The 19681-nt window shown below is 42.2% G+C and overlaps 2 protein-coding genes across 9 annotated transcripts in view; one reads left to right on the top strand and one right to left on the bottom strand.

The window, feature by feature from the left end:
• Positions 1–19681, top strand: part of CEP85L (centrosomal protein 85 like) — a 146142-nt gene that overhangs the window by 80592 nt on the left and 45869 nt on the right. The window lies entirely within an intron of this gene.
• On the bottom strand, positions 3306–18265 carry PLN (phospholamban). Of its 4 annotated transcripts, none has more exons than XR_004777368.2 (3): positions 18062–18265; positions 12860–12970; positions 3306–6409 (listed from the first exon to the last, which is right to left on the bottom strand). XR_004777368.2 is itself a non-coding variant. In XM_035538396.2 (3 exons), exon 3 carries the CDS (start codon positions 10927–10929, stop codon positions 10771–10773), a length of 159 nt encoding a protein of 52 aa, XP_035394289.1. In that variant the 5' UTR covers positions 10930–11052; positions 12860–12970; positions 18062–18265; the 3' UTR covers positions 10754–10770. The 4 variants fall into 4 exon arrangements, 1 of the variants encoding a protein (XP_035394289.1); XR_004777369.2 differs by having other exon boundaries at positions 12860–12894; XR_004777370.2 differs by lacking the exon at positions 3306–6409 and adding an exon at positions 7957–10739.

The following is a 19681-nucleotide window of genomic DNA, read 5'->3' as shown; positions in this document are numbered from 1 at the left end:
TTGCTGCTGCTTGTTTCTCAGTTTTATTTGACTGCCAGTAATTTTCTTCTGACATCTGTTTACAGTTTCCTTTAATTCGGCATGCCTGTCCACATGAGACTAGCATCTCTTTCTCAGTCTGGATACAATAAGAGGTTTATAAATGATATTTTTAATAGCTCTTAAAGAGAGTTTTTGGTTGCAGTGTAGCGGGCCAAGTGTGAATGTCTATTTTGATCTAAATTGATTTGCAGAGACTGCATTTGCACACACAGAAATAAGACTGATATCTACATACCACAAGAACAAATATTCAGTATCGCTATGCCCAGGACTTAAAAACTGAATTCCGTTTGATATTAATGCTTCTTTTTTAACTAATTAGTTGACTGCTATTAGCTGACTCTAATCTGGTTTACTTAAATAATACGTTTTTTTACGTGCCGTATTTGAAGGCTTTTCATATAGAAAAAATCAAGCGTATGATTTTAAGAGGCAGATACACCTTTCTAACATGATTCACAGTCTTTGTTTTTACCTCTTCGCCTAATGGGAGAAGATAGCTTGTGAAGGACAACAGTATTTTAATATAAATGTTCAAGTTTACTTGTGTTGGTAAAATTGTCTTGCCAGAAAAATCCCAAACAGATTAAAATAGATATTTTTTCCTGAAAGGATATTGTCTGGGTGGGGGTAACCTAGCTGTATGTGAAAATACTTGTTTTCTCCAGTCTGAAGGTACATTAAGTCGTTTACAAACAGTTATACTCAGATTTTGTTTCTTCCTCTGTGCATTGAAGGAAAGACTGACAAATTCAGAGGTTCTCAGCATTCAGTTGTGCTCTTAATGGTGATCTGTATTATTATTATCAACTTAAAAAGTTGAAGCTATTTTATATTAATTCTTACGGGTTCCTCTGAAAAAATGACATCGTTCCAGGTTCTTCTCTTCTCACAAGCGCTTCGTCAGTCCAGCAGCAATGAAATACAGCGTTTCCTTTTTGTGTGAAGGCAAAGCTGCATGTTTGGCACAGATGAAGTCCTGTATGTGTATAATATGTATATCACTGTGGTTATTACTGTAAAACGTCTCTTCACGGTTGAAAGGCACGCAGGAATTGATGCTGGGCTGTGCTTTGAGGACCGAGCCAATAGGGGGAGCACGAACGTCGTTTATCTTTTTAGCCGCTTTTATGAAATGGTGCGGCAGCTTGTCAGGTTTTTGAGACTGTAACATTGCAGGTTGAAGTTCCGCCTAAAAGCGTTTTGTCTTGCTCCGGTTATTTTCATATGCAGATCGGTATTTTGTATGCAGGTCAGTATGTGTCATAGGATCCAGATAGGAGCCCCGCTTCCTCAGCTGGGCTGTCAGTTTCTGGTCAGCCCCTAGTAACAGGGGAGCTCCTTGGAGCGTTTCTCTGCTTTTCCCTCTCCCCGTTGCAAGGGACCGCAGGGAGCAGGACAGCACTGACGGGCACGGAGGAGCTCTGGTGGCTTTGACACGCACTTCCACTGGGATTGGGGTTTGGGGTTGCGTTGATGGGCCTTGAAACATGGTCAGTCAGATTTCCTCAAGCGAGAAGATGGGGTTGTCAGGTAAGACCCCATGAAGCAGAAAAATAAAGCATGGGCAAGAGCTGGAGCCTTTGGGCTCCTCCAGGTGTCCTCTGCTGCCTCCTCGCCACCTTTCTGCCCAGAGGTTACAGCCGTAACGAGGAAGGACAGAACAGGTGAGGAAAGGAGAACGTTGTTTTGACACAATATTATTATTTTTTTAAAGAAACCTCATCATAATTATAATTATTTTCCAAAGATATCGTGTAGTGTTTTGTAACTTTTTTCAAAGCTATGCACTGTGTGTGCACCTGGGAACAGAGATGGTATTATTTCTGAGAAAATAAATACACTTATAATCCTAAGCGAAATATATATGTAGGAAAGAGAGAACAGAAAGCCTAAGATTTTTTTCAGAGGAAGCTGGCGAATGAAAAAAAACACCACAAAATCCTCAATAAAATTCTTTTATTTTTCTTTTCATGTTAGTGGGTAATATTTTTGCTATTTTACTGTTCATAGGTAAGCGTCTATGCTGGTGGAAATGTAGCGTTTTTCACAGGACTGAAAAAAATGCCATTTATCATAATTCTGCTTTAAAACTATCATTGCCATGAACAGAAAACAAAACAAACTTTGCTTTAAACTGTGAATGTAGAGCAGCTCTGTGTATGTTTTAGGTAGGCTGGCAGAGGGGGGGAGTATAGAGAACAGCTGTCACTAGGAAGGTGGGGACAGACTACAACTAACTCCTGAGTTGATTTTGAGGACTGATCACTCTGGAGTAGCTACTGGACTTAAAAAATCTATTTGTAGACTGCTTTATTATGCCCATAACAGACTAGTAGAGACCTTTTACCCTGCTGAATTCTGAATTAGAGTTTATTCTAGAAAATAAGATTTGAGTTTAAATTGATTGTAAAAGAAAATGTATTACAGCCCTTAAAAGCTGTTCCAAGATTATTAACTGTCAGAATTAGAACTCTTCACTTTCTTTGTAGTCTGAATTTGACTGAACCCACCAGCTACCTGTTGTTTTTCTGTTGCGCTTTGCTCCCCAAATTTCTTTTTCACCGTAAATTTAATTATTTTCAGTGTACAGCAGATCTTTTAGTCTTTCAGCAGACATGACCATTCTAATACTTCTTTAAAAATTTTGTTTTAAACCCTAAGGTAAATAATGATTAGGCATAGGTTAAAGAGAGAAAACGCTTATAATACACAACAGGGATTCCCATTGAACTGGGAGGACATACAAATCTGGCTGCATGAAGGCTGTATGTTGTCATATAAATGCATTTCTTAAAGCCTCGTCCTGGCATCTGAATGCAATTAGGTAGATGCTGTATGTTATTCCAGAAATGAAGTTTAAAATGAAAGCATGCCTTCAAACCTGTGGGGGATGATACAGTAAGAAAGAAGGCTTCAGAAGCTGTCAGAAGCTTTCAGCTTGTTTATTAACTCTGGTAGTGTTTTGGGCCTGATAGGATGAATCTGTTCTCGTTCCAGTTCATGGGGCATCTGTAGGATTTCCTCATGGTGAGCTAACTTGTATCAGAATATAGCAGAGAGAATAGATGGAAATTGCTTAAGTGCATCTTTTTCCTTTAATGTATCTGGTTTCCTGTCTCTTCTTTAATGAGGAAAACACTGCCTTGTTTATACCATGTATATAAAAGTTACTGCGAATTATATTTTAATGCAGTGAGAAATTAAGAGATGCTGCAACAATTGTCATTTCAAAACAGAAGTAAATCACATGCATACCTAAATATTGGCAAACATCATGTAAAACTTTAATTGAAGGAAAAAGTTACAGCATGCTTCAAATAACATTGTTGCCACAGAAAAAATTATTCTTAAATGTGAACCCGAAAGTAGTTTTTCATATGATCCTGACAGGTCAGAAGACTGGAAAAAAGATAATATCATTTTTCCCATGTCACATTTTGATGAAACCGTACTTTTCAGCAAGATAAAGCTTTATAACACGAACAATTATAACCTGTGGTTAACAGAATTAATTCATTACTGTGAGCTTTTGTGTTCTGTTTCTTTTACAGTGAAGTTGGCCGTAGTCTGACAACTGGGGTTCCACTTGTAGTGAACGTGTGGGCTCAGGCTGAGTGCTAGCAGATGATGGTAAACCAAGCTTGGACCATGCCTGATTGCAAAAAGAGGCTTGGCATTGGTTAGCTGGTAACTCTGCCAGTTTGTGCGTCATCTCAGGAAAATGCACGTTTTGACATTTGTTTAAGATTCTGTAATTTTCATTGTTGGCTGGGAGAAGTTTGGAGTAGCTATGTGCTGATAGCAGAGTTTCTTACGGACTTTGTGTGTGATTTTTGATTTGGAAATAAGTGGTAGGTGGAGTTGGTAGACTCATCTCTGTCCTTTTATTAAAAAGGAATCTATGATTTTTTTTTTTCAATGCTGACTCATTTAACTTATTTGAGCTGTTCAACTGTCAGGTTTCCCTAAGGTAAGGAAACTTTTGTATGTACAGAAGAATGTCCATAAAATAAGCTGTGTGTGATCCCAAGGACTGTATCAGTGAAGAGCCATTTTGCTGGGAAAACCATTTCTACTCCTCTTTAGATGAGAGTGGGCTTCATATCATTTCTGTGGATTTGGTTATGTTTTGTGCCATCTCTTATTGGTGTCAAGCACCAGTAGAAATCCTTCTAAACAATACACAACAACAGAACTGTTAAAACATATATCCCTTGTATATAAATCTACAGATTTTTAAAGCAGAGTATTTCAAGATAACCAAAATAAATGATAAAGTGGTTACAATGATAGAGCTGTGCAAAGTTTTCTGCTCTAAATACAAATAGGAATTGATATTATTGTATCAACGTAAAAAAAGCTGTAGATTCATAGTTTGCAGAAGCTATTTTAAATGTTTATTGCACATACTTCAAAGCACACGAGAGAAAAAACTTCATGTTGCCTATCCATGCTGCCCCACCTAACGGTGCCTGTGCGCTGGAGGACATAGTGCGGTGTGGAAGCCTGTTCGTGGTGGGACCAGCGTGAGCTTTGCGTTTCCCTCAGCATGTTGTCTTTTCCTTTGGAAAGTCTTTTACATATCCAGCTCAGACGGGTCTGCTGCAGATTGCTGTTGGTTCAGCTACAGCAGCAATTGTCTGGAAATCCCGAGCGTGGCCACGAGTAGATCAGCTCTGTAACACAGTGAGTGGTTGCGGGAGGTGCTGGGTCAGCAGCGTACCTGCCGAACCAGGGGTGCTCTGCTGGCAGCAGACAGCTGGAAACTGGCTGTTCCCCCATCCCATGGGCAATAGCTGTGTCTTTTGACTGCTAACACTCATGTGTATGGCATTAAAAGTACCGTACAATACACATGTGGTGGTATACTTGGTTCCCAATTCGTACTTGGGAAAGAGATGCTGAAGAGTAGGCAGCTTGGCCCCAGTGTAGTGTCTGTAATCTACTTCTGGCCACCTTCTTTCCCTACATGTCTTAGGTGTGTAGAGCTACCTTCTGGGCAAACAAGTCCAGTAGAAGCGAGCTCTCGTTGGTCACTGTCCTTCCCAGGGCCCGTGGGGAAAGCAGACCATCCCGCGAAGGTCCCGTGAGAAGCTGACGTTGCAGCTTGGGGTGAGGACGAGCAGTGGGCGGGCGGTTGCTCTGGCAGGTAACAAGAGGTGTGTCAAATGCAGCCCGAGGGCTCCCGCGCGGCACCCTCGCCCTGCACACGAGAGGTAAATCCGACTTGTTGGGGACGCAGCACGCTCGCCGTTGTGCGGATGCACCGACTGCTCACCTGCACAGCAGTGTTAAAGGCTTCACGAGCGCGGGTGTGACAACCTGTGCTAACGTCCCTTCTTTTCTGTTGTCTTAGCCGCAGCTTCTTTCGATACTGCTGTGTAACACAAATGGCTTCTGGCTTGTAAGGTGTTGCTGTGAACCAGGGGTGTCGAAAAAGAGGTCACTGATAATTATGCTTTCATATTTGAACTTCACCTTTCTAAATCCCAGCTGCTGCAGGCTGCAGTTCATTGCCATTCTTCTTCCATCTACAGCATCCGTGCTTTCGCTCTCCACAGGTAATTTGATGCGTGCTGTCAACCCCATGTAGGTGTTCCGTTCTGCCTTCCTGTCATATTTCTGGTGAAGTATCCGTTCTGTGGAAACCCCATTTTTAAAATTTGGTTTTCTCTTTCCCCTTTGCGGAAATTCTGTTCCTTGAAGGCTGCTGATCGTTTGCAGATCTTTAAATGCAGGTCAGCTGTAGGAGTGAGGAAACTGAAGGAGCTGCTTACGCACACTTGGATTTCATCCTGTGCTCAGCAGGGCTCTAGATGCTTTCTTTAGTCAATGGCAAGACATAATTTTGTATACTTTTAGGTTCACTTTCTGATGAAATAGGTACATGAACACTTTCTCTGTCAGTTATTTCAGTCTTGGCATATTTATGATCAGATAGTTTGATGTCTTTATGTTATCATTGCAAAAAAACAACAACCAAACCCTCAGAACGAGATTTGGGGGGAAAAAAAAAAGACTCTCACAGGGGTTCACATCAGCTTCACAAGGATGAATGCGAGCACCAGAACCAAGACAATGAGCAGGAAATTGAGAAGTAAGTTGAGACCTCTGTTGTGAGCAAGATCCATAATGTGCATCTGTCCACCCTCTTGTGCTTGGAACAGACCCTTGGTTGTAGCTTTGGGCTGCTTGCTGAGTTAGAAGCAATGCAGATTCACATGAACTTCATTGTGTCCTCAGCTGTTTACCTGTTCTTAGTTTCCGCCACTTAAGAAAAAATTGTTTGTTTACAAAAACCAGATTTTTCCCTTCCAAAAAGGAATCTGAGTGTTCGCAAAGGCCTTCTTGTTTTTCCAAATACCTTAAAAAATAATAAATATTTAAAGTTAATGACAGCTTCCATTTTACTGCTGTGCTTCTGAAGAACTGATTAATGGGGAAAGGACGTGAATTTTATACATTTTGGCTCTTTATTTACTTTTTCCGTGTGCATGGAACTTTTCAGGACCCACTGGGAATAGTCATTCTGCTGGAAATCGGGGTTTATTTAAGACTCCAGCAACAGATTGTTGAAAAACAACTTCTCCAAGATCTTTGTAAGTGCAAAATATGAAAATTATAGCTTCTGGGAAAAATGTACCTCTGTTTAAAGGAGCATTTCCTACACTTCTAGGGTTTGGCATCATGCCGCGTGGTAGGTGCTGTTTTGCCAACAGCGTGCTGCGTGGGGTTCTTTGCAGCTTTACAAATTCCTTATTAAGAATCTAGATTGAGCTGGCACAGGATGCATCTCAGTGCTTCTAATAGCACGTATGCAATAGCTTATTTAAGATGATATTAATAACTTAGCAATTCCAGTTTATGTGCAGAAATGTGTATATAAAAATAGAGGAAATAAATAGGACCAGTGAGCCCTAACGCTGAAATGTTGCCAAAACTTCCTTTAAATATTCAGCTGAATTCTTAGGGAAGATCACAAGAGGGCAGTGTTTTATAGTTCTGTATTTTATACAACAATGGGACTTTTGGCATTCTTATCTTTAAAAAGAAAAAACCCTAGGCTTATAAAGCAATCGTATTTTTCTAAACTGGTTGTCAGATATTCCAATAAATCTGGGACCTATTTTAAATGACTTTAATTACCAGGGTTCCGACTAAGATGAACATCAGTTTTTAAAGGAATCCTTACAAACGTATTCTGGTTTTAATCCTCTTGACAAGCAAGAGGTGTTCGCTCATCTCTTTCTGTAAGCAAAACACAGAGTTTCTTCAGATTTTAACATCTAGGTCAAATATAGAAGGAACACATTTAGTGTTAAATAAAAGATACCTATGGATCTTGTAGGACATCACAAATATTTTCTAATCGTTTTCTGACAGACACTATTAATGGCTATACGAAGGTAGGTGTCTGACCTACAGTAGTACAGTACAGTAGTTTGCTTCCAGATATGAACCAGGATACTCTCTAAATGAATGTCTTTGTTACTCTATGCTCAAATTCTGGCACAGCAGTGTAGGTGAAGTACCAGGTTCCTGCTGCCCTTTAAAATGCCTTACCAGCTATCCAGAACAAAACTCGAAACTCTGAAATGGAAAAATGGAAAAACTGGTGGATTTATCAACATCTGCTGAAGACCTGGCTGAGAAGATGCATCTTTAAATCCAATGTATTTTTTTTGTTCCTGATCCAAACCTTTCCCAGTATAAAGCTGCCACAGATGTTTGCCATTTAATTCACTGAACCATTTTTTGATTTTATTTTTATTTCTTATTTTTTGAGAAGAGTGATACAGTATTGCCTGTTCAGCTTTCTTTATTCACTATCAGTGTGTAAGACAAAGGAGCAAAAATACATAACATTGGGTGGAGCAGAACAGAGAAGAGAAAGCTTAATTCAAGCCACCTGCTGTGTCTGGAATTTTTATTATGGCTCATAAAAGTATTGAACTTATTGCTTACACTTCCATAAAATTCACTAGTACTATGTGTACTAGTTGGTGAGTGAAAATTAAGTATGTGTAAGTGATTTGGACATAGCAAAATATGCAAGATTTCTGTTGAAAACCAAAACAGAATAAACAAGTATAAAGAATCAGAAAGCTTTGTGATAACTAGTTCTTTTTCACATCATTTTAATTTATAAGTAGATAATAGGATGGATACTTTCTTATAAACTTAATTGTATTTGAATATCTTATGCATTACTATATTTTCAAACAGTCATTTTAATAAATAAAAATACAGTAGATGCTAGTTGTAAAGCTCTTACAAGTATACAAAGAATACTACTATGTACAGAAGGTTTTATCTCTGGGTTTGGTTGACATTTTGTGATGTAGAGCGTGGTAGCAGTTTTTCATAGCAATAGAACCCTGAGACAGAAATGAACCTTATGGTACATGCAATCTATCTGCGTTACTGAAAAATAACAGCAGGACTGCCAGCTTATTTATATCCTGGCTTTGTTATTGGTTATTTATTGTTTTTAAATAAATAATGGATTTTCAGGTACATAAGAGAGATGTGGGTATTTTATTTTTTTTATGGGGTGTTGTGCTTTCTTTATTCTTAGCAATGCTTTGCTTTGACTTCCATATATTAGTGGCTTATGGAGCCCATAATTCCAACATATTCTTAAAATATATGTGTTTATATTTTACTCTTAGCACCTTTCCTTTTCAGGGAGTTTTCAGTACTATAAAACTGTTAGATTATTTCCAGTACAAGTTTCTTGAAACGCTACCAAAGCAAACTAAAGCTAGAAACCCTGCCCATCACAAAAATATAGCTTTAAAAAGAGAAGAAAGTAACTTTATTTATGATGGTTATTATTTTCCCCACAGAAGTAGTACACTATGTTCGTGAACTTTCTTAAAAAGTAGTAATAGGGAAAGTACGCGTACAAAAATCTCATGCATTTGTGGGAGCGGTCAAAAGGCGTGAAACAGGAATTGAGATTTATATTGACAGTTGTAGTCAGTAATGCTGATAGATTAACTTGAAATGGAGTGCCTGTGTTGCTGGTTTCATCAGTGCTTGCCTTAATCCTCATACAAGTAACTAATTAACTATAGCGATTAACCTTATTTCGGAGATCTGCTCTCAGCATATCTATTTGTTAGTTGGGATGTGCATCACCACTGGGCTTTCATTACATCCAGTATAGATTTTTTTCAAAGATTTCTTCTCTTCCTGCTCAGCTGTTCATTGCCAACCTTGATTTAGGTAATGTTAAGTCTTAAAGGCAGAATATGAGATTAAGGTAAACTTGATATTTTGTATTTATCAATGGGATTGCTTGCATGAGGTGGTATCGAAAGATTCCTATTGAAAATAGATGTCTGTCTGACCTCTGTCTGTGGATTCTTGAGCTTTCTTTAAATTCGAAAATTGTGTAAAGTTTCTAGAAATTTAGCTTATCACCAGCAACACACCGGATGGTTGGAAGTGTGCTCAGGCTTATTACCAATAACTACTGGAGCAGAAACTTCATCTTTTATGTGTTTAGACTGTGGTTTACATACTGAAGAGATTTTTCTGCAAAGCTTTCCTTCCTGTGCATAATGATATTTATCATTTATCTTAGGAAAATGCTTGTTTGTTCTCTACGGGGTGTTTGCAGTTGAGGATGGTGGTGTTACTTGGATTTTTATGGTATACCCCAGTCACAGTAGTAAGGGTAACCTAAACCTTTTGCTTTACCGCATCAAATATAAGCCGCCTAGAATGACATTGGCAAATATCAAGCTTTTTTGTAGTTTTAAACTAAGGCGATTACTGCATACGTGACATTAGGCCATAATAAACTTGTCTGAAGCCAAGTATTAAGAACTTGGAGAACTATGTTTGATTTTTCAGTTGTGCCAATTGTTATGTCAGTTACAGAAAATGAAATCTTTGATACCAGTATGGTAGTGTCAATATTTCTGTAAAAACATAGTGAAAGATCTTTCCAGATGTCTTTTAAACCTGGAAGCTTATATCTAGTGAAAGTGCAACAGTGATAAATATTGTGAGTGGAGTTGCCTTTTTTTCAGATCCAAGTTGTGTGTGTGTATATACATATATATAAGATCCCGTAAATAGGGAGAAAAGCATTTGAAGTAATGTAAGCTGGGCTAGAAGGTATTTTTCTCTTTTCTCTCATTCTCCTAAAAACGCTAGAGCAATTTGAATGCCTTCAGTCGGTAACGCAAAGATGCAGCATCTTGGAGTAAGCAGAGCAGAAATGCTCCCGGTCTGTGCTGTGATCCGTGTGCCTGCAGCTCTGCTTTGGGCAGACGGCGGCCGCATTTGGAACAGGCCCCGCGGCTTTCGGGCTTTCAGAGAAACGTAAAGACACTCAGCCCTGAAAAAGTGCAGTTGCTGTTTGCGTGTACTGCCTAAACCACCAGGAGCTGGCTAAAGCACGGAGGAACTTACCAGCTCCCCGGAGAGGCAGTGCTTTACACCAGTCACAACAGACAGCTCTTGCCCCCGAGACAGGTAAATTAGGTCATGCACAGCTGTGTAACACAGGCTCTAGACACCGTTCTGCACAGAAGTGTGTTTTTAATACATGTAGCAGGTGGTAAGAGAATAGCGCGGCGGTTGGCATACAGCTTTAGTCCAAGTGCTAGCCCCTCTCCCAAGAGGATCCTTGCATTGGGATTGGAGGTGGAGGTCTCTCTTCCCTTTGGGTGGCTTTCCTAGAGGACAGTGCAGAGAAGTGCTGGAACTTCAGAGGAGCATCACAATGATACAGATCAGCAAGAGGCAAATTAAAATCAGGCAGAAATTCACAAAGAGCTCCTGGAGCCTTTGGCGTGCTTGTGGGTTGACCTCAATAGTTGAGGCTCTCCTCAGAGCGGAGCGGGTTATGTATTGGACCTTCTCCATGGCAACAAGAAAGCAGAGGGCACAAATCAGAGGTTTTAGGAGTGCAGGAAAGAAGAGAAGTTGTCAGGAACAGTGCAAAGTGCCTATTATCTTCTCTTTTTGTTTTAGACAGCCTTTGTGGAGCTGGGAAAGCAGGAAAGTGAAGAGTTAGAAACGCAGAAGTAAAGTGCTTTGATAAGTGCAAACGGAGATTGTTTTAAAGCCCTAAGAAGCCCGAAATAAATAGGTTGCCTTCACAGTGGTTTTATTTTAAAATGGGATTTTGACAATTCTATTTTCCAGGTTCAGGTTTGTGCTGTAGTGTGCTTCTCCTCCCGGAGGCTACTGAGCACCTGCTTTTTGGCAGGGGCGATGAATTGTAAAGCGGAAACCATGGAAATGGGGGACTTAGGATCTAAAGCCACGATCTGGGTAATCTTTCCAGCCCTCACAGGCTGTGAAAAGGCCAGGGCTGACCTCCACCCCCTCTCCCCGCATTGGTACTGGTTGAAGCACACCTGACAGCCTGGTGGCGTGGCAGGAGGCCCAGGCCTCGCGGCCAGGAGGCCTGGCTCTGGCTGCCGGCTGTCAGGGCCCTGCGCGGGCCATCTGGCTTCCCAGCCCCTTATTTTGGAAGGGAGGGAAATAAATCTTGTTGATGCGTTGCCATTCCAAGTCAAAATACTTCATGGTGTGTAACTAAAAGCTATGCATCACAGAGGCAAGGAATTTCAGTATATTTCTCGTCAGACAAAGCAGAGTAAGGACTGAAATGTTTTTCTCTACACGTGGCACCACGCGTTACAAAGTTCAGGCACACAGGCAGAGGGCTGCTATGAGGAGCAAAATAAAGCATGTGTATAACTTTGTCCCATACGTGAGTGTGTTTTATTTCAAGGAAATTGTCTCCCTTGTGATGGCAGATGGCCATGGGGTGTCAGTTGTCTTAAAACTCCTGGCACATAGCTGGGGTGTAAAACCCTCCTCTGTGAGCCTTGCGTGGCGAGGGGCTGACCGTGTGTGCTTGCTCTGCTCAGAGCAAAGGGCGTTCTCCAGGTGTGGTGGCAATGTCAGAAATTACTTCCTAAGATGACGATGGTATATGCATCTCTCAAACTTTGCTGTGAAAGCTGAGCTTGCCCCTGAATGTTTTGTGAGTGTGTATCGTGATACATAAGGCCTGTCTTTTTTTGGCAAGAAATGATACCTACGCCTGTCTTCCTATCTGTTCGTATATGTCAGATGAAGGAAAACAACTGCTTAGGTGTCCTGCTGCATAAATTATGTGACATCCTGACTGAGTCGGAGACACTGTTGTCCATGGATTTGTCTATAGATATGCCTAAAATGGAAGAACCTTAAAATGAAACAAAAAGTGTCTTTCAGACGGGACATGGTAGAGGACCACTAAGGGATTTAGTTTGGGATTTTGTTGATTTTGATTGGAGCAGGGTTGGGTCGGAGCTGCGCGTATGCACACCAAGCCCATTTCTGTGGGCCCCGTTGGATGGCCTGCAGTCTTGTGAGCCGTCAGTGGTGAGGAGAGGCAGGAGATGTCTTGGGGAGGACAAGAAAGTGCTCTTGCCTGTGGGGAAGCATGTAGTTGGCGTGCTCAGTTGAGCTGTCAGGGTGGTGTTAGCTATTTAAACATGTGCTACCAGCCCGGCAATACAGAGGGACTTTTTTAAAAAATGGAAGGTAGTGTATGTTAGACCATATACAATTTGTGGCTAGAAATATGCGTAGAGAAGGGACCAGGAAAGGTCGAAATACAGTAACTTGGTTTTCTTAACAGTTTGTGTGGGTTTGGAAGTTTTTAAAACACCTCCGTGTCACCTAACCTACTAAGCCTATCTGTGGGAGTTTTCCTGTAAGCAAAGGAAGCAAATTCTGCCCGTGTTTCAACAAGTTTTAATTTACAAGTGCATGGTTTCAAGTAGTAAACACATACCTGGCTTGTTAGTGCTCCATGACGCTGTCACCCACCTAAAGTGTGCATAAACGGAAGCAGGGTCAGTAACACAGCTGCAGCTGGGTGGCTAGCAAGGTCAAAATGGATAGCCTGAAAAACAATTACACTGAAGTGAAGGGCGGTCATTGCCACAGGTAGGAGCTGTTCTCCTCTTTAGTCCCCTGACTGTGTTTTAGGTCAATGTTAAGTAGTACTACGCGTGTACAAACCACTTGTTGAAAGGAAAGTGCACCAAAAGGGCAAGTTGCATTTGACTTTTTAATGTCAAACAGTGTTGTGCTCAGGTGTGACAAGGCCAGAAGGGAGGCTGTTGGCTCAACAGCTGTGTTTAATCCAGCATCGCTGATGGATGTGAAAGACCAGCCTTATGCCCAGGGCAGCTCCCCAGGCTCACCCCGCATGTTTCCCTGTTAGGGGATCCCCTACGCCCAGCGCCACAGGGTGAGTCACCGATCACAGTTACTGCTTCCATCGTGGCTGGCATGTGGCAGTTTCCCCGGTTTGCATTAGGCTATTTTTAACTTTGTTTCTAAGTGTCCTTCACCATGAGAGGAGATCTGTGGCCAAAGTGAAAACTGTGGGCCACACTCATTCGTGGTGCAACTGCATTGACTCCATTGAAGTCACACGGGATAAATTTGGCTCCTTTGGAAATGCCACAGCAATTTTAGACACAGCCTGTTTCCTGTCATATGTTTACTAAATGCAGCAGTGATATCAGTGGAATAGGAGAGGTTTGACATATTTGATTTGTTGCTGTCCCATACGACCAAATTAAGCCCTGAAAAGGTATTGTTTAAAAGTAGTATTGTGTAATAGTATATCTCATAGATTTTTGCAATGAAATGTCCTCAAAAAATAGCAATTCAGTCTCATCAGCTGAAAACAGGTCTCTCAATAACCATAAACATAGTGATGCGAAAAAGTACCATCAAGTTCTGTGATCCTTGGTCTAGGACATGTTCAGAGCTGTTAACAAAAATTACCTGGCATAAGAAATTGCTCTCTGTGTTTGTATGAACAGTATGATGCCCCTAGGTAAGAAGGTTTATTGCATGTTCAGAGGAGATACATTTAAAGATTTGTATGCATGATGCTAAAGTGAAGAAGAAACGCCGTGAGTTGAGTTGAATCTGGAGCCTTTTGGCCCAGTTGTCTGTGGGTTGTGTGGACCCCCCCGGGGAGGAGATGTAGCAGAGGGTTAAAGCTCTGCCTGCGCCCGGTGCCTGCAGTTAATGTGTAGGCATGCTCATCATCTTTGCTAGCTTCCTACCTTAATGTATATATCTTATTTCAAGTTGTGTTGCTTTGTTTTGAACCCTGCCATAAAATGCCTCCTCACTGGCTGTGTGGAATCATTTCGGTTGGAGCATCTCAAGTCTGAAAATTGTCCGCTTCTCTGTGAGGAAGATGAGGGCTGAGAAGGGAGCGAAGAAGGAGGCCATCTGAATTGGCTGTCTAGTCTCAATTTAGTTCAGTGAATAAAAGCTTCCGTTGATAAAAACAGAAGTTGCTTACAGGTTTTCAAGTACAGAAGTGATATACAGAGGTATACTGCTTTTTTTTTTTTTTCTCGTAAAAGGAACGAAACTGTTTGGAGGTGACTTGCTGGGTTTTACCCCAGCAGCTGGGTTTGTATTTATCTACACTAAGGGTGCAGAATTTGGGTTCCCATTCTGATTCTAGGCTGAGAGTTGCACTAGGCAGTTGTACCAGGGAAGAAATGTTAGCCAATTCAACAACCTGACTGCAGAGAACAGAAAACTCATACATATATATATATATATATACTTTCATGTTAAGAAAACATGAAAGGGGCTGAAGGTCAAAAACAGAGATGGGGATGGGTGAAGACCCAAATGCAGAAAATAGTGCAGGAGAGGACAGACCGAGGGAGGAAAGTAGAAAAATGAGCAAAGGAAGAGTGGGGGAGTGTGGAAAAAGAGCAAGGATTCTGTGAGGGGAAACAGAAAACCGCAGCTGGAGTACATTAAGTCATTGAAGAGAGCTGGAGGCTGACTTGTGGGATATGTTGTCATTTTTTCAATTGCATGTGGAAAACTTTGCTTTGGGATGGGGTAACAACAATTCAGCTTGTAGATTTGGGGAAGTGCTGGTAACAGGAAAAGCAAACTCATCCTTTTTCTCTTTGTTTTAAAGTCCTTTTTGTACTGAAGTGTCAGTGTTTTGCATGTTTAGGAAAGGATGGGGAAAGCTCACACTTTAAAAGCAACAGTTTAGATTCATTTTTTCCCCTTCTTACTAATTCTTTCCTTTTCCAGTCTTCATTGGACTAGTTTTGACGTTCTCCATATTCTCGAAGTGAGATCACCAGTTAGTAAGAGCCTTTATCTGTAGTTCAAGTCCATGAGAACAAAAAAGGTGTGGATATCAAGTATTTAAACTGATGAACACTTGAACGTACCAAGCCTGGCATTTTGGTTTTGGGAGTTATCCACATACCTCAGGGCTAACTGTGACTTTTATCTCTGCGTTGGTCCATTAAAGTAGTCTGGAAGCTAAAGCTTTTGGCTCGTTTTTAACTCTGGGTTAAATTCCCTGCAACTGCTGCAGAGCAGCACGGTGGGATCTTGGGCGAGTGCCTCAGCTCTCCACACTCATCTGCTCCCCTATTAAAAATAGGATGTGTAATGCCACGCACGTTTTCTAACCTGTTAGTATGATTTACCTATTGCATAGTAACTTTTCTATGGGGGAATAAACTCCTTCTTCCACTACACATGCCAAGTATTTAAAATGGTGTAGTTTCAAGGGGGGTATTAGGTTCTGGTGGTACCTCTGACATTACTGTTACTAGGAAATGTGGTAGGTGCAATTTGAACTGAAGTGAAAATTGAAGTGCATCTAACGTGTATAAAGGGAACAAGTGGAAGGGGATTCTGAGAGTTGTTTTTCTTTGTGTTTTTACCCTTTTCAGCAGCTCAGAGGACAAAGACATGGCATTGATTGAAAGAAGAAAATAGTAGGTAAATTCAAGTTCTGGGAAGTAACTCCATGCCAGGAAAGTCCTCTTAAGAGGACTCAGTCTCGAGAAGGCAAAAGCAGTCTTCCAGTTTCTGATAGTCTAGGGTTCATAATGTAACTTTCCTGTGGGGCTTTTTGTTTCTCAGTTGCAGTGCTTTTCTATTGCTAGTTCAAACTGTTCTTACAGCACATAAAAAGGTACATTTGTTCCTGTGTAGGTGTATCCCATACATTTTTGTTTGCTGAAAAATTCACTAAAAATCCCGGATTATGAACTGATTTTAGTGATTTTTTTTGTGTTACACAATAAAGACTCTATATCTCTGACCTTTTTGAAGGATAAGAATTGAATGCAATTTTTTAAAAATACAAACGTGATGCATACATAAACCTGGTCTCACAGAGCACTAATAATGTAGTTGTCTTCATCCCCATGTGGCAAAAAGGGGGGGCATTATTTGCTACAGCCCAAATGCAGTATTTCACATCTGATTCATCACAATTGTCACCCGCTATGTAGCGCACACTTATGTCACGACTGTCGGCTGTTGTTACTCAGTTTTGGATGTCTGCAGCGTGGGATGTTACCAGCGTGAAATTTTTGGCTTTAACTTAACAGCTGAGCCACCCTGTTGCCCAATTTAAAGCAACTCTCTCCGGTGCAGGGATAGGTTTTAGGGGGAGGTGGATGGGAATCTAACCCTGGGTAGCTACAGGTGTATGCCAGGAAGAGCTGCGGCAAGCAGAGAAGTTTCTGGGCGTGTGCGTGCATGAGCTGCGTGGTATTACAGGTGTGTGTACGCAGTGTGTATGCTAGAGGGAAGGCACTCTGACAGAGTAAGTCCAAACTCTTCTCTTCACTTGAAAATGCATTTTAAGTGACTTTCGGCTTGAAAAAAACATCTGTGTCTGTCAGAAGCTTCTTGCTGGTTGTAGGCTTTGGCTCGGAGGCACTGAGGGGCTATAGCACTGCTCCAGCCTACTGGGAGCAGCTTCCTGAGCGCGGTAGCAGATCGCTTGCCTTCGGAGCACCCGGGTGCTTCCCGTAGCTGCCTGCTACAGACCGGTACTGGGGTGCTGAGCACCAGGTCTGTGCTCTTACCTGGTGCCTGCCGGTCGGTTTGGGGGAAAGGAACTGGGGGTGTGTGTTCAGTAACAGGGAAACCCTGCCTCACAGCCTGCCTCACAGCGTGAGTGAGGGGGTTGCCTGTCTTCTAGGAGCAGAACCTTAACGATGTGGTAGAGGGGGGAGCAGCAGCTCAAAGGAGAAATTCCCTAGAGTGTACACCTGCATTTCCATGAATCACATTCCTCTTAAAAATAATTGTATATCCAAATATTAAAATATCCTTTATGCAGTGTGTTTCTGTGTCTTTATTGTTCGCACAGATTTTAAAGCTAAGGTATTTGGTTGCACAGTGTCTACGCACTTCCCTTAGTTGGATTACTTTCTGCATTAAAAATTCAGTTCGTGATGTTACAAATCCTAGTGATTATTTTATTTGCTATTAGAGGCATTCTAGGACAAAACTGGCAGTTAGAATGACCAGAAGGAGGAAGGAAACCCTTAAAGGAATTCACAGCAGTAATACTGTATGAATTCAGTAGCCAGAATGGAAATCTGAGTAACACGGTACAATTACAGTTCCATTGCTGCTGTAAACCACTTAAATTTTTTAGTTAAGGGTATTTTTTCACCATACAGCACAAAAGGGGTAGCGCTCTCAACGTGCTCCATCAGCAAGGCGCTGTTCCGAGTTACGTGGGGAAGGAGCTTTACCTTCGTGGGGCAGCGGAACAGGCAGCTGTGGGGACGCACGTGTCTGCAAAACTGTAAGTGAATTACTCCTGGTGGGTCTCGTATTTAAAAGAAAAAAAACTGAGCAGGTTAAAAGGAGGGACAAAGGTCAGAGGAGAATGCTGAAAGCTGCTCGCTTCTGCTGTGATGCTGCCTGTATAAATCATCTACCCGAGGGTGGTTAGTGTCCCACAGCACGTAGGAAATCTCAGCTGTTTTTGTTGCCCCTTAAACGCAGCGTTACCCTTGTGACGCAGAGCTGTGATGCCTAAGTTTCCGTATTTTTAATGAAGATGTAGAACTGGCTGTTAATTCGAGGAGAGGAGTTGATTTAGAAGACTACTGCTAGGGTGCCTCGCTGCGAGCCCTAAAAGCTTCAAAGAAAAGAGGTCGCTTACCTCCGCTGCTGAGTGCTGGGAGCTGGGCAGCAGCCTGCTCCGGGCTGCGGGAGCCGCCTGCAGATCTGGCAACTTGTCCGAGTCTGCGACCAAGTGGTGGGAACAATTGAAGTCGGCCGAGGGGAAGGAATAACACAAGTTTCAGAGGCAGGGCTCCCGATGTCATTCAGCAGCGCAGAAGTTGTGATTGGTCCCGTTTCTGCCTTCTGACACCGGAGGTTGCTGCTCTCCGCTCGCTCCCAGCAGCAGCGCGTTAAAACCTTGGCAGCGCCTTCCCTCCCGTGCGGGAGCAGCCGTGAGGTTTCCCACCTTCGGGGAAAGGAGCGAGCCGCGATTCACACGCGCTTTTTTAGGGCGAGAACTTCCCCAGGAATTCGTTCCGAGGGCTCTTGTGGCTGTGCTGCTTTCGCTACAGCGGTCCTGATGTTTCTCCCTGATAAAAACCCAAACCCCTAGTAGTATGGGTGATTGCATTCGGCACAGCGTTCGGACTTGGAGGGATGTTCTTTTGTACCAGGGGTTTCTTAAACCAGGCTCTTCGTATGCCTAGGCTTGGCAGTACTGTTACACAGCTGGCATTCAATTTACAGTGTGTGATGTGAGTTCTGCACAGCAGCTTTCTTCTGACAGGGCTGTTTTGCTGTATTTCACACCTCTTCCACCCTTTCAAGTTAACTTCTAGGTCAGGGATTTTTTTCTTCCAAATAAAATCCAACACATATCAGTTCATTTCCCAAGTTAATCCTTCCTGTATAACGTGAAGTATTTTACCTTTCCTATAAAACCGCCCCCACCCCCGACACCCTTCTCAGGGCTGGAAACCACGCGAGTGATTTTTAAGAACCTCTCCTGCCTCTTTGGGTAGCGGTGGCAGCTGGATGCTGATGCTTTGCACCTTACCCACCACGGGGAAAAGCCAGGTGTGACCCCAGCACCCGTATCCCACGCTTGTGAGGAGGTTTGGCCTCCGGTTGCAGGGGCTGCCCACGAGGAGTCGGCTTCGTGCCTCCGGGAAGTGGAGGATTTACTGGATGGGAAAGGACGAGGCTGCTGAGCGTGCGAGCATCCTGCGTCAGGCTCGGCGTGCGGATACTCCCGGCAGCGTGAGCGTTTTCCTCATTTGGAAATGGCAGGCAAAAATACAGAAGCTGAGCCTAACTCTAAACACTTAGATCCAGTTTTGACAGTTACTGTTTAGCGTAGATTAGTGCTTGGCTTTGAACAGGACACCAGACATGGTAGGTCGTTTTTTTCGGTTGGTTCATTTGTTTTTGTTTTTGTTTTTGTTTTTGTTTTTTTCATTCCCTAGAAGCTGTGCTATGATGCATGCTGCAAAGCAGGGACAAAAGTACTTGAAGACCTTGGAGGCGATGTGGTACCGCCTGGTTTCAAACCGAGCTCTATTTTGATTTTTCTAAATAAGGCTTAGCTCTTCTGCAAAATTGGCTATAATACAATTGAAGTTAGAAACTCAGTTTTAATATTATAGATCTGACTGCTTTCTATTATCCTTTAGTACCAGACCCAGGAAATTCAGGGTCACTTGTTTCAATTGAAAGTTAATTGAGTATCTCCGCAGTGAGGAGTGCTTGTTCCTTACCAGGGCAAAGGGTTTATGCC

The sequence above is a fragment of the Cygnus atratus genome, chromosome 3 (genome assembly GCF_013377495.2).
Source record: "Cygnus atratus isolate AKBS03 ecotype Queensland, Australia chromosome 3, CAtr_DNAZoo_HiC_assembly, whole genome shotgun sequence".
NCBI classification, from domain to species: domain Eukaryota; kingdom Metazoa; phylum Chordata; class Aves; order Anseriformes; family Anatidae; genus Cygnus; species Cygnus atratus.
The sequence above is the reverse complement of the archived record's forward strand: the minus strand, read 5'-3'. Positions and strand labels throughout refer to the sequence as shown.

Bases quoted from the DNA above. Each gene is read 5' to 3' on its own strand.
- PLN (XM_035538396.2), bottom strand. From the start codon at position 10,929: ATGGAGAAGGTCCAATACATAACCCGCTCCGCTCTGAGGAGAGCCTCA.